The sequence below is a fragment of the Mercenaria mercenaria genome, chromosome 17 (genome assembly GCF_021730395.1).
Source record: "Mercenaria mercenaria strain notata chromosome 17, MADL_Memer_1, whole genome shotgun sequence".
Lineage (NCBI taxonomy): Eukaryota > Metazoa > Mollusca > Bivalvia > Venerida > Veneridae > Mercenaria > Mercenaria mercenaria.
In genome coordinates this window covers 65120407-65133618 of record NC_069377.1, presented here as the reverse complement: position 1 = coordinate 65133618, position 13212 = coordinate 65120407, and the positions used below count along the sequence as shown (strand labels likewise).

The 13212-nt window shown below is 35.1% G+C and overlaps 1 protein-coding gene across 1 annotated transcript in view; it reads left to right on the top strand.

The window, feature by feature from the left end:
- The first annotated feature begins 217 nt into the window (after positions 1-217).
- Positions 218-13212, top strand: part of LOC123537451 (alpha-1,3-mannosyl-glycoprotein 4-beta-N-acetylglucosaminyltransferase A-like) — a 28034-nt gene continuing 15039 nt past the window's right edge. Inside the window, exons 1-4 of the mRNA XM_045321168.2 lie at positions 218-371; positions 3930-4056; positions 9807-9841; positions 10813-10960. Coding sequence (XP_045177103.2) covers positions 3972-4056; positions 9807-9841; positions 10813-10960 — 268 coding nt within the window. The 5' untranslated portion in view covers positions 218-371; positions 3930-3971. The remainder of the gene's footprint in view (positions 372-3929; positions 4057-9806; positions 9842-10812; positions 10961-13212) is intronic.

Genomic DNA, 13212 nt, shown 5'->3' with positions numbered 1-13212 from the left:
CGTGATATTGTATAATTTTTCTAATATTGTCCTCGTCAATGCAAATACAATTCATTGATTTGTGTCTCTCTACTAAACTAAAAACAAGTCAAACGGAATTTAAAATTAAATTGCATTTAAAGATTTATTGCAATTAAAAGAGTTTTAAACATTAATGATAGTCAGTGTGCTGATCCATGGAAAAGTTTGAAATAGGTCTCGTTTTGTTATATGTGTATGTTTTGAAATAGATTTACAAAACTAAAATTTAACTTGGCCTTATGATATGTGCATGAATAGTTGTCCACGTCTTTTTCCTGCTGAATTTGCAGTTTTATTTTACATCGAGTATTTTGATTCAAAGACGGGTCCGGGTGAAGATATTCTAAAATGTATGTATATATTTTTCAAATATTACTCAGCATTTTTAATCAAATAGACATGTAAAGAAAATTCCATTTTTACCATAAAATCGTTTTTTATTTTCTCATTAAGTATTCAGTTATGAAAATAAAATTTAATTCAATTTCTTTTCAATTCTGCTTTTGGAACTCTTTTTAGCCCACCTGAGCCAAAGGCTGAAGGTGAGCTTTTGTGACCGCTTGATGTCCGTCGTCCGTCGTGCGTCGTGCATCCGTCAACTTTTTCTAAAAACATCTTCTTCAAATCTACTGGGCAGATTTACACCAAACTTCACAGGAATTTTTTTTTGGATGGTCCCTTTTCAAAACTGATCTCTATGTGGCCCTCTACCAACAGTGACCAAATTGCTTAAGCCGTTCTATTTCGGCAAAAAAACATGGCCGCCAGGGGGCGGGGCTTATTTTCCCTCTATAACTATATTGTAAATTTCAAAAATCCTCTTCAAACCAACGGGGCAGATTTACACCAAACTTCTCAGAAATGATCTCAGGGTAGCCCCCTTTCAAAATTGCCCAAAGAATTAAAATCCAGAACTGTGGTTGCCATGACAACCGAAAGGAAAATCTTCAAAAATCTTCTCAGAAACTGTTCGCCGTATTTCAAAAATATTTTGTAGAAATGATCTCTAGGTGACTTTCTACCAAAATTGCTTAAGCCATTCTATTTGTTAAATAAAATATGGCCGCCAGGGGGCGGGGCTTATTTTCCCTATATGACTATATTGTGAATTTCAAAACTCTTCTTCTCTGAAACCTGAAGACTTGAATCCCGGACGGGTCAAATGCTACTGTGCTTCTGAACAATTTTTTCTTTTCATTCAGGTGGGAAAATTGTCACTAGGAACTACTTAGGTCAAAACGATCCATTTGAAAGTTGACATAAAGAGCAGTAATACAGTAACCACCTATTTTAGAATGTTATTGACAGTTGAGGACATGGAGACAAAATAAATATTTGTTAAAATCATTTCATCTAAATATGAAATAGAACATAACCCGCTGCAGGAAATCACGAAAATAATGTAATATGTTTGTAAAGAAAGAAAGAGTATTTCCGTTTCAGGTGTGTTACAAGTTAAGTTTTATTTAACAGCATGTAAAACATGTATATAACTCTACAAAACAACTGTCAGTTCACTGATATATACATAAAATTCCGGAAAAGGGATGCATGAAGGGGCCACACTTTCAGATAGTGTAGCGCCTTTAAAAGCTCACCATTTTCAAAGAACTGTTACATATCTTCGTTTTGATGCATTTGCAATAATGCCACAGTGCTGAAATATCACATAACTAGGTTGAACATAGTCTTCAGCAATTGTTTATTTTTATTTTTTTACAAATGGTATTCATTTTTAAAGGGGGACAACTTTTTGAGAATATTTAAGTATCCTTCGTACGGGACAGTACGACAGAACATATAATGGTTTTGATTTAATCATATTTTATTGCTTCTGAACACATAATACATAGCACATATACATAATAAGTAACAAAAGCAAATGGGTTGGGCTACAAGTTATTGCAACATTAGAAGTCAGCCCTTCCCAAGTGCGTAACATTAATAGCAAATGAAAAATGAACGAGTGTATTAGTTTAATTAAGCATTCCTTATACAAAGATATATGATAGTGATAATAACTACAAAGATAAAAAGATGAAGGAGAAGAAAAGGAAGAAGAAGAAGAAGGGAAATATTATAATGATGATATCAATGTAGTAACAAAATGATAACCCTAATAGTATTTATGATAATAATTACACGATGATGTAGTAACAAAAAGATAACAATAATAGTATTTATGATAATAATTACACGGTGATGTAGTAACAAAATGATAACAATAATAGTACTTATGATAATAATTACACAATGATAATTAATAAATTTTAGTATTAGTCAAGTTATGGTTGTAATCATTATAGTTGAGCTAGAGAAGAAAAGAAAAAGAAATATATGCTGCTCTATATCCCCGAGTGTCTACCCAGTAATGACAAACATCCTGTCCCAAAGTAATGTAATAATGACAAGAGGACATAAGAAATACATTATGTACTGTCGAAACGTCTTGTATGTTTGATATAGTTTTGAACTTCTGTGAAAAGAGTAGTGTTATCTTCTATAGAAATATTATCATTGCCATATAAAAGCTTATTGACACTTAGTGGGTGAAATAATCTTGTTTTAGTAAAAAGTTCTCTTCTCTGATGTGAAAAACGAGTGCATTTAAAGAAATAGTGTTCTGCGTCTTCCGTTTCGGATCCGCAGTCGCAGTTTGGATTTTCTCTGATGTGATTATTAAACAAGTCGGCGTTTAGATTACTGCACTTGTTTCGTATCCTAGCATGAAACACAGAGTATCGTCTGTCACCAATTAAGTAAAAAGTAGGGAATTGTGGAGGCTTGAAAATTTCTTTAAGTTTACTTTTGAAAGCCGAAAGAGTTGGTAGTTGACGAGTTTCAATGTTCAGATCATTCCATAATTTTATTGCAGAGGGAATAGTAGATTGGGAGTAAATTTCAATACGCCTAGCTAAAGTTTCAAAATCGGCATTGTTTCTTAAATTGTACTGGTTTGAGTCATTCACGATCGATGGAAATAAATCTAGTAAATATGTTGGAAAATCATCATTTTTTCCTTTGTATATTAAAATTAATTTTTGTATTTTTCTGCGGTCAGAAAGAGAAACCCATCCAATTTCGTTAAGAAGTCTTTCTATTGATACTGAACGCGTTAGCCCAGTTACAATACGCGCTGCTTCAAGTTGAATCTTTTCTAATTGATCTTTTTCATAATTCGCACAGTTATCCCAAACAACAGAGGCATATTCTAGAACTGGTCTCAAGTAAGCTATATAGATTTTGTTTAAGGTGTGCCTTCTAAGTTTAAATTTCAGCGCTCTCATAGATCCTAGAATTTTTGCTGCCGACTTTACAATATTAGATATATGTTCGTGCCAAGATCCATCTTTAGAGAGTGTTATGCCAAGATGTTTGTGATAATCGACAAAATTTAACTGAGTATTTTCAAATAAATAGATTAGGACATTGTCTACGCGCGAGGGAAAAGAACATAGCTTCTGTTTTTGTAGGATTAAATGTAACCAGCCATTGTTTTGACCATTCTGATATTTTTATAAGGTCAGAATTTAGAGAAAGTTCAATTTCGTGTATATCGGAAGACGAAGCGGCTAGAGAACTATCATCTGCAAATAATCGTGTCGTACTAATAAGTGAATCTGCGATGTCGTTAACGTATATTAGAAAGAGAAGAGGACCTAACACTGAGCCTTGAGGAACACCAGCTTTATGCTCTTTAGAGTCTGAGAAAGAGGAATTAACGAAAACTTTTTGGCTGCGATTTGAAAGATAGTGAGTAATCCAGTCAATTAGTTTGCCTGAAAAGCCATGTTGTCTAAGTTTAAAAATAAGACCCTTATGCCAAACTCTATCAAATGCTTTTGATATATCACAAAAGACTATAATGTGATATAATGGTCAGGTAGATTATTTATCAAATATTTCAGTGTTTTGAAGATATTCTTCTAAACCTTAAGGAGGAAAAGGGAATGGCATCTCAACGTAACCTGAAAGTTACCGTCGTCGTTCTCGTTACTTACTCATTGTTACAACTTCAGTTGATGCAAAGTAAAGGTTAGTCTTTTTACTGCTTTGTTCGTATAATTTCAACACTTTATGTTATATCTTCAGTCAATTTACATACCTGGTATTCCTAGATTTCTTAGCACTAAGTAATGATGCAAGAAGTAACTGTTTATTGTCTGGTGATTTTCTCTCTTTTAACTAAGGTTTTGCAGTAAGAGAGTCACGGAAACACAACTTGCAAGGAGAAAGAACTCTCAGCGTAGACATCTGTAGTTGCGTATACTGAGTTTACTTGTTTGCATTACAATATAATTCATAACATCTTTTCTTTTTACGGGAACATTTTATATTATAAAGCATAGTACAAATACAGTTAAATGAATGAAGAAATTACTATTTGTTCTTGTAAATTATACACCACATTTTATGTAACGTGTATAAACTTTGATGTGTGTCATTTTCCAATAGTAGAAATATCATTGAACATGATGATTGCATTTCAGACATGCACATTTTTGTTATTTATGTTTGGCTATTATCAATGAAATTTCATAGTGCAAAACACAATTTCACACTTAACAAGACACTAAACCCTACATCATAATAGACATTTGCGAATTAAGAGGAGTGTGAACACTTGGCCGATTTTTCAGAGGTGGGGTGGGGGGGGGGGGGGGGGGGATGGGGTGAGAGGCATCTCAATATGATATGGATATATTATGTGTGGTAGGAAAATCATGCGTATAACGTGATTAGATCTCGTTTATCATGCCACCACTGTGAAGTATAGGTATGTAGAATTTGCTTCATCTGTTCGTCCGTCTGTCTGTCCGTCAGAGAACATTTGTGTTACCCAGATCGCCAAAAGTATTGAACGACCGTTATTTAAATTATAAAAATGTTATTCAACATTACCTATCGGCTAGTTTGTCTGGAAGGGGTCTATTAATATACTTAGAGTTATAGATCGCTTAAGATTTCTATGATAATTACAAGACATGTTCTACTTTCATTGGTTACAATACTATAGAGGCATCAGAGATTCGTAATTAACCAGTGACCAGGTAAATAAGACTATTGGCTGTTTCACAAAAGTCTGCTATAGATAAAGACATTCGTCCAGAATCTCGAAATTTGTTTAAAAACTGCTTTTGCGATAAAATATAAACATTTTCTGATAAATAGGTCCTGGGATTTATTTCAATGTCAAATGTTCAATGCCAATGTCAATGTTTATTTCCTACTCAATTACGTGTGCTTGAGACAACTTCCATCTAAGTATTGGCTTTGTCTCAAAAGACTTAATTCGTGAAATATGAACACTAACAGAAATAAAAATGACAAATTATAAAACTGCAAAATTTACAAATATCAAAAATTTCCCCCGAGTTCATTATTAATCAGTGATGAAAATCTTGATGTTTTGACGTACAATTTACATGAAACATAAATGTTAAACGTGTATTTTAGAAAAAGTTCATGTAACTTTTCAGAATAAATTTCCATAATGTTTCTAGCCTTGTCAGATACTGTTTCAACACGTGTTTAAGACAAAAAGTTCTAAGTAGAGGGGGTTGGAGGCGTTTTGTTTTTTTGACATATTACATCCCTCGTTTTCTAAACAAAAATCTCCATAAATTTGCCGAATAACGTTAAGCCATATCATTTATCCTAGATCCTTCAAACTTCATAGGTGGATAGGGCTTACAGCGTAGATGACCCCTATAGTTTTTGGGGTCATTCCATCAAAAGTCAAGGTCACAAGGGCCTAAAACTGGAAAACCGTTTCTGATCAATAACTTGAGAACCACTTGACACAGAAAGTTAAAACTTCATAGGATGATTTGACATGCAGAATAGATTAATTCTGTTTTTAGTGTCATTCTATCAAAGGTCAAGGTCACAGGGGCCGGAATCCGTCACCCTTCAGTCCAGTCAATAATTGCACAATCATTTGACTTAAAACCTTCACACTTCATAGGTGATAGGGCTTACAGAGTAGATGACCACTATAGTTTTTGGGGTCATTCCATCAAAGATCAAGGTCACAGGAGCCAGAACATGGAAAAAGGTATCCAATCCATAACTTGAAAACCATTTGACCCAGAAAATTGAAACTTCATTGAAACCGAGTAGATGATCTGAATAGCATTTCAGTCATTAAGCCAACCAGTGTCTCTTTGATTTTCGCCCCTGTCTTCTACAGTCACTAAGCCAACCAGTGTCTCTTTGATTTTCGCCCCTATCCCCTATTGACTTCTTGCCTATTACTACTATGCTTTGGGGGAGACATGTGCTATTCTATAAAAGTATCTTCTAGTTATAAATATGTTATATATTTGTTGTACAAAGATGAGACGTAAGTAAACCAAAAAAAATAATACCTTCTGGCAATTGTAAGATATTTCTATGAAAACTGAAAATAACGTTATGATCATTATGTGTAAAACAATATTTCTGCAGTATTATAAATCTCGGGAAAATGTCCTGTTCAAGAGCTTCTTGGCTTGAAGATGCAACTTTGCTGATTTTCTTAACCAATATTTTATCAATGTTGACATTGTATTATAATTGTATTATAGAAATTTGTCTTTAGACGGCGTAGGATTTTTATGTTCACATGTTCAGAATTATTACAAAATAAGCAATTAGATAGTAGGTTAATGAAATAAGTTTTTATAAAACTAAAAAGACAACTGGTGACGTTCAGTGCTTGTTAAATCAACTAATTATATAAATCAGTTTGCTTTACAAAAATGTTTATAAGAAACTAAGAACATAAATAAACGTACTGTTTCTTAAAATATATAAAAACTATTACGCCGTCAAATTTAATCCTGACGAATTGATACTATAAAATAATTTGTTTTAACAATTGAAAAGAAACAAATTACTGATTTAAGAAAAAGATTATAATCAACTCGAACAATAACTATTACTTAGAAGTTCCGCACCAGAGTTTTAAGTACATCTGAGCACGAAGTACTCAACGTGACTAATTGTGATAGCACTGTATCCGTCTTCGTCCGTCCTTCACAATTTTACTGTTATCACCCTAGAGATTACAATTTTAGCCTAATCGTAATCAAATTTAATCAGAATGTTTGCATTAAAAAATTCTCGACAAAGTTTGAAGCTGTGTCATCTTGGATCAAACACAATGTGACCTGGTCAACTCGTAGAAGACCATTTTAACACCCTAAATTCATTTTTGTGCCACCCATGAATGGTGGGGCATATAGGTTTGATCTTGTCCGTCCGTCCGTCCGAAGATTGTGACGCGCCTAGCTCAAAACGTATTTGATATAAATTGATGAAACCTTGCATGTGTCTTTAACATGATATGAACTTGCGCACCTCCTATTTTTCGACTGGCTCCACCCCTATTGCCAGAGTTATGGCCCCTGAAATAGTCAAAAATGCACATTTTCACCTTGTGACGCGCCTAGCTCAAAAAGTATTTCATATAAATTGATGAAACCTTGCGTGAGTCTTTATCGGCATATGAACATTATGCGCCTTCTTTTTTTTCATCTGGCTCCGCCCCCTATTGCCAGAGTTATGGCTCCTGAAATAGTAAAAATGCACATTTTTACCTTGTGGCGCGCCTAGCTCAAAAGGTATTTGATATAAATTGATGAAAACTTGAATAAATCTTTATCATGATATAAATTTTTGCACCTCTTATTTTTAGCTCGACTGTTCGAAGAATAAGTAGAGCTATCCTACTCACCACGGCGTCTGCAGATAAGAGTACATAACTCTGTCAACTATTTTGGCTGAATTATGGTACTTTTTGGACTTGGAAATTGATACAATTTTTGTACAAGTCCATGTTTTGTCAAAACTATTTGACATGTGGCTTTGAAAGTTTGAACAATTGTTTATCATTATGATTTATATTTGTAGGCAAGAGTACATAACTCTGACAACTATTTTGGCTGAATTATGGCCCTTTTTTGACTAGGAAATTGTTTCAGTTTCCGTACAAGTCCATGTTTTGTCAAAACTATTGGACATATGGCTTTGAAACTTTGAACACTTCTTTATCATCATGATTTCCATCTGTAGGCAAGAGTACATAACTCTGACAACTATTTTGGCTGAAGTATGGCCCTTTTTTGACTTGGAAATGGGTTCAGTTTTCGTACAAATCCATGTTTTGTCAAAACTATTTGACATATGGCTTTGAAACTTTTAACACTTGTTTATCATCATGATTCCAATCTGTAGGCACGAGTACATAACTCTGACAACTATTTTGGCTAAATTATGGCCATTTTTGGACTTGGAAATCAGTTAAGATTTTGTACCAGTCTGTATTTTGCCTTACCTGTTTGTCATATGGCTTTGAAACTTTGACCATTTGTTTACCTTCATAGTCTACTTACCTAGGACAAGGACTTTAGCTCAGTTATGGCCCTTTTTTGGACATAGAAATTAGTTAGGTTTCGATATTTTGTCTATTAACTGTTTGATATATGGCTTTGAAACTTTGAACACTTGCTTACCAACATGGTCATACATTGCCATATAGTGCAAGACTTACCCAATTCCACAAATGCAGGTAAATTGTTTGTCTTACCTGTTCCTTTTCTTTTGTCTGAAAATCTCAGGTAATATTTTGACCCTATACTTCTGTCAATGCTTTGAATAGTCGAGCGCGCTGTCAACAGACAGCTCTTGTTTATCTGGCTCCATCCCATATTTTTAAAGTTATGGCCCCTGAAATAGTCAAAAATGCACATTTTCACCTAATGACGTGCATAGCTCAAAAAGTATTTGATGTAAATTCATGAAACCTTGCATAAGTCTTTATCTTGATGGGACCTTGCACACTTAGCATTCTTCTTGGGAATCTTAGCGCTTACTACAGAGTTATGGCCGTTGGAATAGCCAAAATAGTGTATTTTTTGTTTGTGATGCTCATAGCTTAAAAAGTATATGGCCTAGAATAATGAATCCTTTATATAAAATGTTTGTTGAGGCTATACCCCCTTAAGACTGCAAACATTTGAATTATTGCCACTTATTTGTGACAAATGTACCAGTGGGGGGCACACCCTGTGTCCTACAGACACATTCTAGTTACAAGTTTGTTTTTATTAAATTTACATCAAGTTTGAATCTTGATTATCTAGGGTCGAAAACTAATGTCACCAGGTAAAGTTATAGAAAATCACACCAACATTCTGACAGAGTCGCAATATAATTAGGCCAGAGTTGTGATTGCTAGAGTGTTCAAAGCAAAACAATTTACGTTGGACGACGATGGCGGACAACGGACACAGTGCGATCACACTAGCTCACCCTGACTACTTTGTTTCTCATGCAAAACTTCTAATATTTGAAAAACATTTCAGTAAAGTGTAATGACTGTAAGTCAGATACTTTTGGCGATATGTGTAACAATTTTTCTCTGACGGAAAGACCAACGGACGGAAAGACAAAGCCAAATCTATATCCTTACAACAAAGTGATTGCATAATAAGTCAGACATTATCACCATTATGGACATATTTTCCTACCACACATAATACAATTAAATCATGTTGAGATGGTCCCCTTAAAATATTGATCGTCCTAGATGTCCACAGTCCACTTTGTTCTAATTCGCAAATGTCTACTGGTTAACTCAGCCACCAATTCAGTTATTTACGCCACTTACTCGCACAATTACCAGTCCAGCGCCCCACACGATCATTTATTCCGTCTTTCGGTGGTAAACTCATTGCTAATTCATAAAACATAATTATCATAAAACATAATCAACAGAAGTTTTGTTCTTTGTGTTACAGACAAGATGTCGGCGTCTTCTATACAACACTTACGTGTAAGTTTTAACAGTCTAGAAACTTATGTATTAAGTTATTGCTTCTGTGGTAAACAACTTACAATTTCTAAAGTTATATCATCATTTAGTGTGAAGATTAAAACATCTTTTGCGCCGGAGCAAATTCGATATCTTGAACCGTTCCAATAAAATTGAATTTAACCTTCTTTATTTAATGTATAAAATGCGATTATTGGAAAAACTGAATGTTTGTTGGATATGAGCCGTGCCATGAGAAAACCACCATAGTGGGTTTGCGACCAGCATGGATCCAGACCAGCCTGCGCATCCGCGCAGTCTGGTCAGGCTCCATGCGGTTCGCTAACAGTTTCTCCAATTCCAATAGGCTTTAAAAGCGAACAGCATGGAGCCTGACCAGACTGCGCGGATGCGCAGGCTGGTCTGGATCCATGCTGGTCGCAAACCCACTATGTTGGTTTTCCCATGGCACGGCTCATTTGGGCTTTAAAGGCACTTGAGGTTAAAACAAACAGATCTCTTCCTAGTCACAAAGGTTTAAATTTATTGTACATGTCGGCTGTTAAAGACAAACGGTTACATGTTTTGGTATATGAGTAAAAACTGTAATTATTAGCTGATACTTTATACTTCCCTGTATGATGTGTGATATATTTGAGTTTTACCTTTCTTGCAAAAGTTTTGTAACATATTTTGAATTTGATCCAAAATCAGTTTTCCTCAGCTTTTCAGTTGTTCTTAGGAATCGATTACATCAAATCCACACACTGATTGACTTAATTTTTTACAAGTTTATTGTATTTTCCGGCAGGTTTCATTCTTTCTTTTAATAAACGACCGCCGTGTCGAAGTGCAAACATCGTTGATTTTACACGCTTAAAATGCAGTAAAAATATACGTAGGTTTACTAGTACCTGTCTCCCGTTGACAAAAGCATATAATGAGTGCAAAAATGCCATAATTTATAGCTCCTTTGTGACTTTATGTTTTAGAACCATGAACTACTGACCGCGGCATCAAGCGTTAACAAGGATACCAAAGAACAGCATTTGGACTCTACCACCATGAGTGTGCCAGTACAGAGAAGCCAATGTGGAAGCAATGTCACATTACTTCTAGGACACCAAAGACAAAATCGAGGTATGTAATGTTTGTACTCTACCTGTATTTTCATTGAAAATTGCTTTCATACAAATCTCTGTATTTTAATTTTATAAAAGAAGATATCCGTAATAAAAATTGAGATTGTGTGTGTATGTTTGTCTCTGTCTGTTTAAGAATTAGTTTCTTTATAATTTGATAAGAGAAAATTAATCACAGTTCAGCGTAAATGTACGGAATTTCACTGTATATTTAAGAAATAATTTATAGCAAAAGAGTGTTTTAACACTTATTTATGCACGATGGGCGGTTATACGTCGGGCGTAATTATTTCACGAGGGCCCTCGTGAAATTATTTGTACGACGTATTACCACCCGAGTGTATAAATAGTGTTAAAATACGGTTTTGGTGTAAATTATTTCGATTCTAATATGCCCTTAATCTAAAACAGTAGATAAAATATAGCAGTGCTCTTTCTTGGTCGCACCAAAAACATTGACGTCACCGCACGTTAACGTGACGTCATTCTAGCGATAGAGTGTTTTAACAGAGAAAAGCATATTAGAATTCTTAATCAAGTTGAAAGAGATGGTCATTGATTACATCATATACTGCAGTATTTATTTTTGTCTTTACTCCAGTTCAGGGGCCTCCGTGGCCGAGTGGTTAATGTCGCTGACTTCAAATCACTTGCCCCTCACCAATGTGGGTTCGAGCCTCAATCGGCGCGTTGAATTCTTCATGTGAGGAAGCCATCCAGCTGGTTTACAGAAGGAAGCTGGTTCTACCCAGGTACCCGCCCGTGATGAAATAATGCACGGAGGGACACCTGGGATCTTCCTCCCCCATCAAAGCTGGAAAGTCGCCATATGACCTAGAATTGTGTCGGTGCGACGTTAAACCCCACAAAATAAAACATTTATGACACAATTTATAAGGAACAATTGTATGGTTATAAACTTTTTGATAAGTCATTTCATCAATTTACAGAGCACTCCTGAGTGCTTTTCATAAAGAAATACAGTCTAGAACTCCGAGCTGCGAATCAGCCATTCAGATATTGGCGTATTGAGACTTGTCTATAAACCAAAATTTTGGATACAACATTCTGTATGTATAGCTTACGGGAATTACGGTCCTCGTTTTCCTGGAATTAGAATATTGACGCAGAGTTTGGTCCAGATAATTTCAAAATACCAACCTTTATATAAGCATATTTCTAAACAGCATTTGACTAAAAACTGTTGAAAAATTCTTTAAGTAGCGGGAATTTTTCAAAAATCACCCACTGGCAAACGATAGTTTTTACAATCTCTTTGAATTTGTCTGTCATTTCTCGTGCACTCGATAACCCAACAAAACAAATACTCTCGTTGAGACATACGTAGCACTAAAATCACATCCGTTTGCCTTGGGAATATCAAAAACCGTCCTGTAATAATTCCCTTCCTATATGGAATGAAATATGAAGGGCATTCAAAAAGGAACCGTACAGCTGTCACATCCTCTCACCAAATGATCCAAATAAACTGAAATCAACATCAATAGAGAAACCTTTTTTCTATTAAGCATGCAGTACGATTTGTCGGTGGGGCCTCTGCAGCCGAGTAGATAAGGTCACTGATTTTAGATTACTTGCCCCTCACCGATGTTGGTTTAATCCTCACTTTAGGCGTTGAATTTGTCATGTTAGGAAGACATTCAGCTGGCTTACGCAGGTCGGTGGTTCTATCCTGGTGCCCGCTTGTGAAATAAAGCTCGGAGGGGCAACTGGTGTCTTCCTCCATCATCAAAGCTGGAAAGTCGCCATATGAGCTATAGACGGATTTACAACGCTTTTGGTTGCCCTGATATTTTAGTGCGCATGCGCCCTTTACGTATGGCCAAACGACCGCTCTACAATAAGTAAACCTACATAAAAGCATCATTATATTACGAATTGTTTTGCCACAATAAAGAAGATTTAAATCACACATTTTATTGTACAGAATGCTTTGATACGTAATTAATCATATATTACTGATAAGCCGGCTTAAATTTATTCTTATTTTCATCAGAAAATAACAAGCATTCCCAAATCTAGATCCACTCACAAAACATACATGAAAGTTGTTCCTTACAGGAGTATTTTTCTTCAAATAGCTGTCGTATATATTTTCTTCGACTTGAATGACATCTATTATAAATTCTTAGTGGACACAGCTCTTTGTCACTGAAGTTGCTGTTTTAAGAAATAAATATACGGGAAATTATTACGTAACTATTATGCAACTGACTATAAAACAAAGGT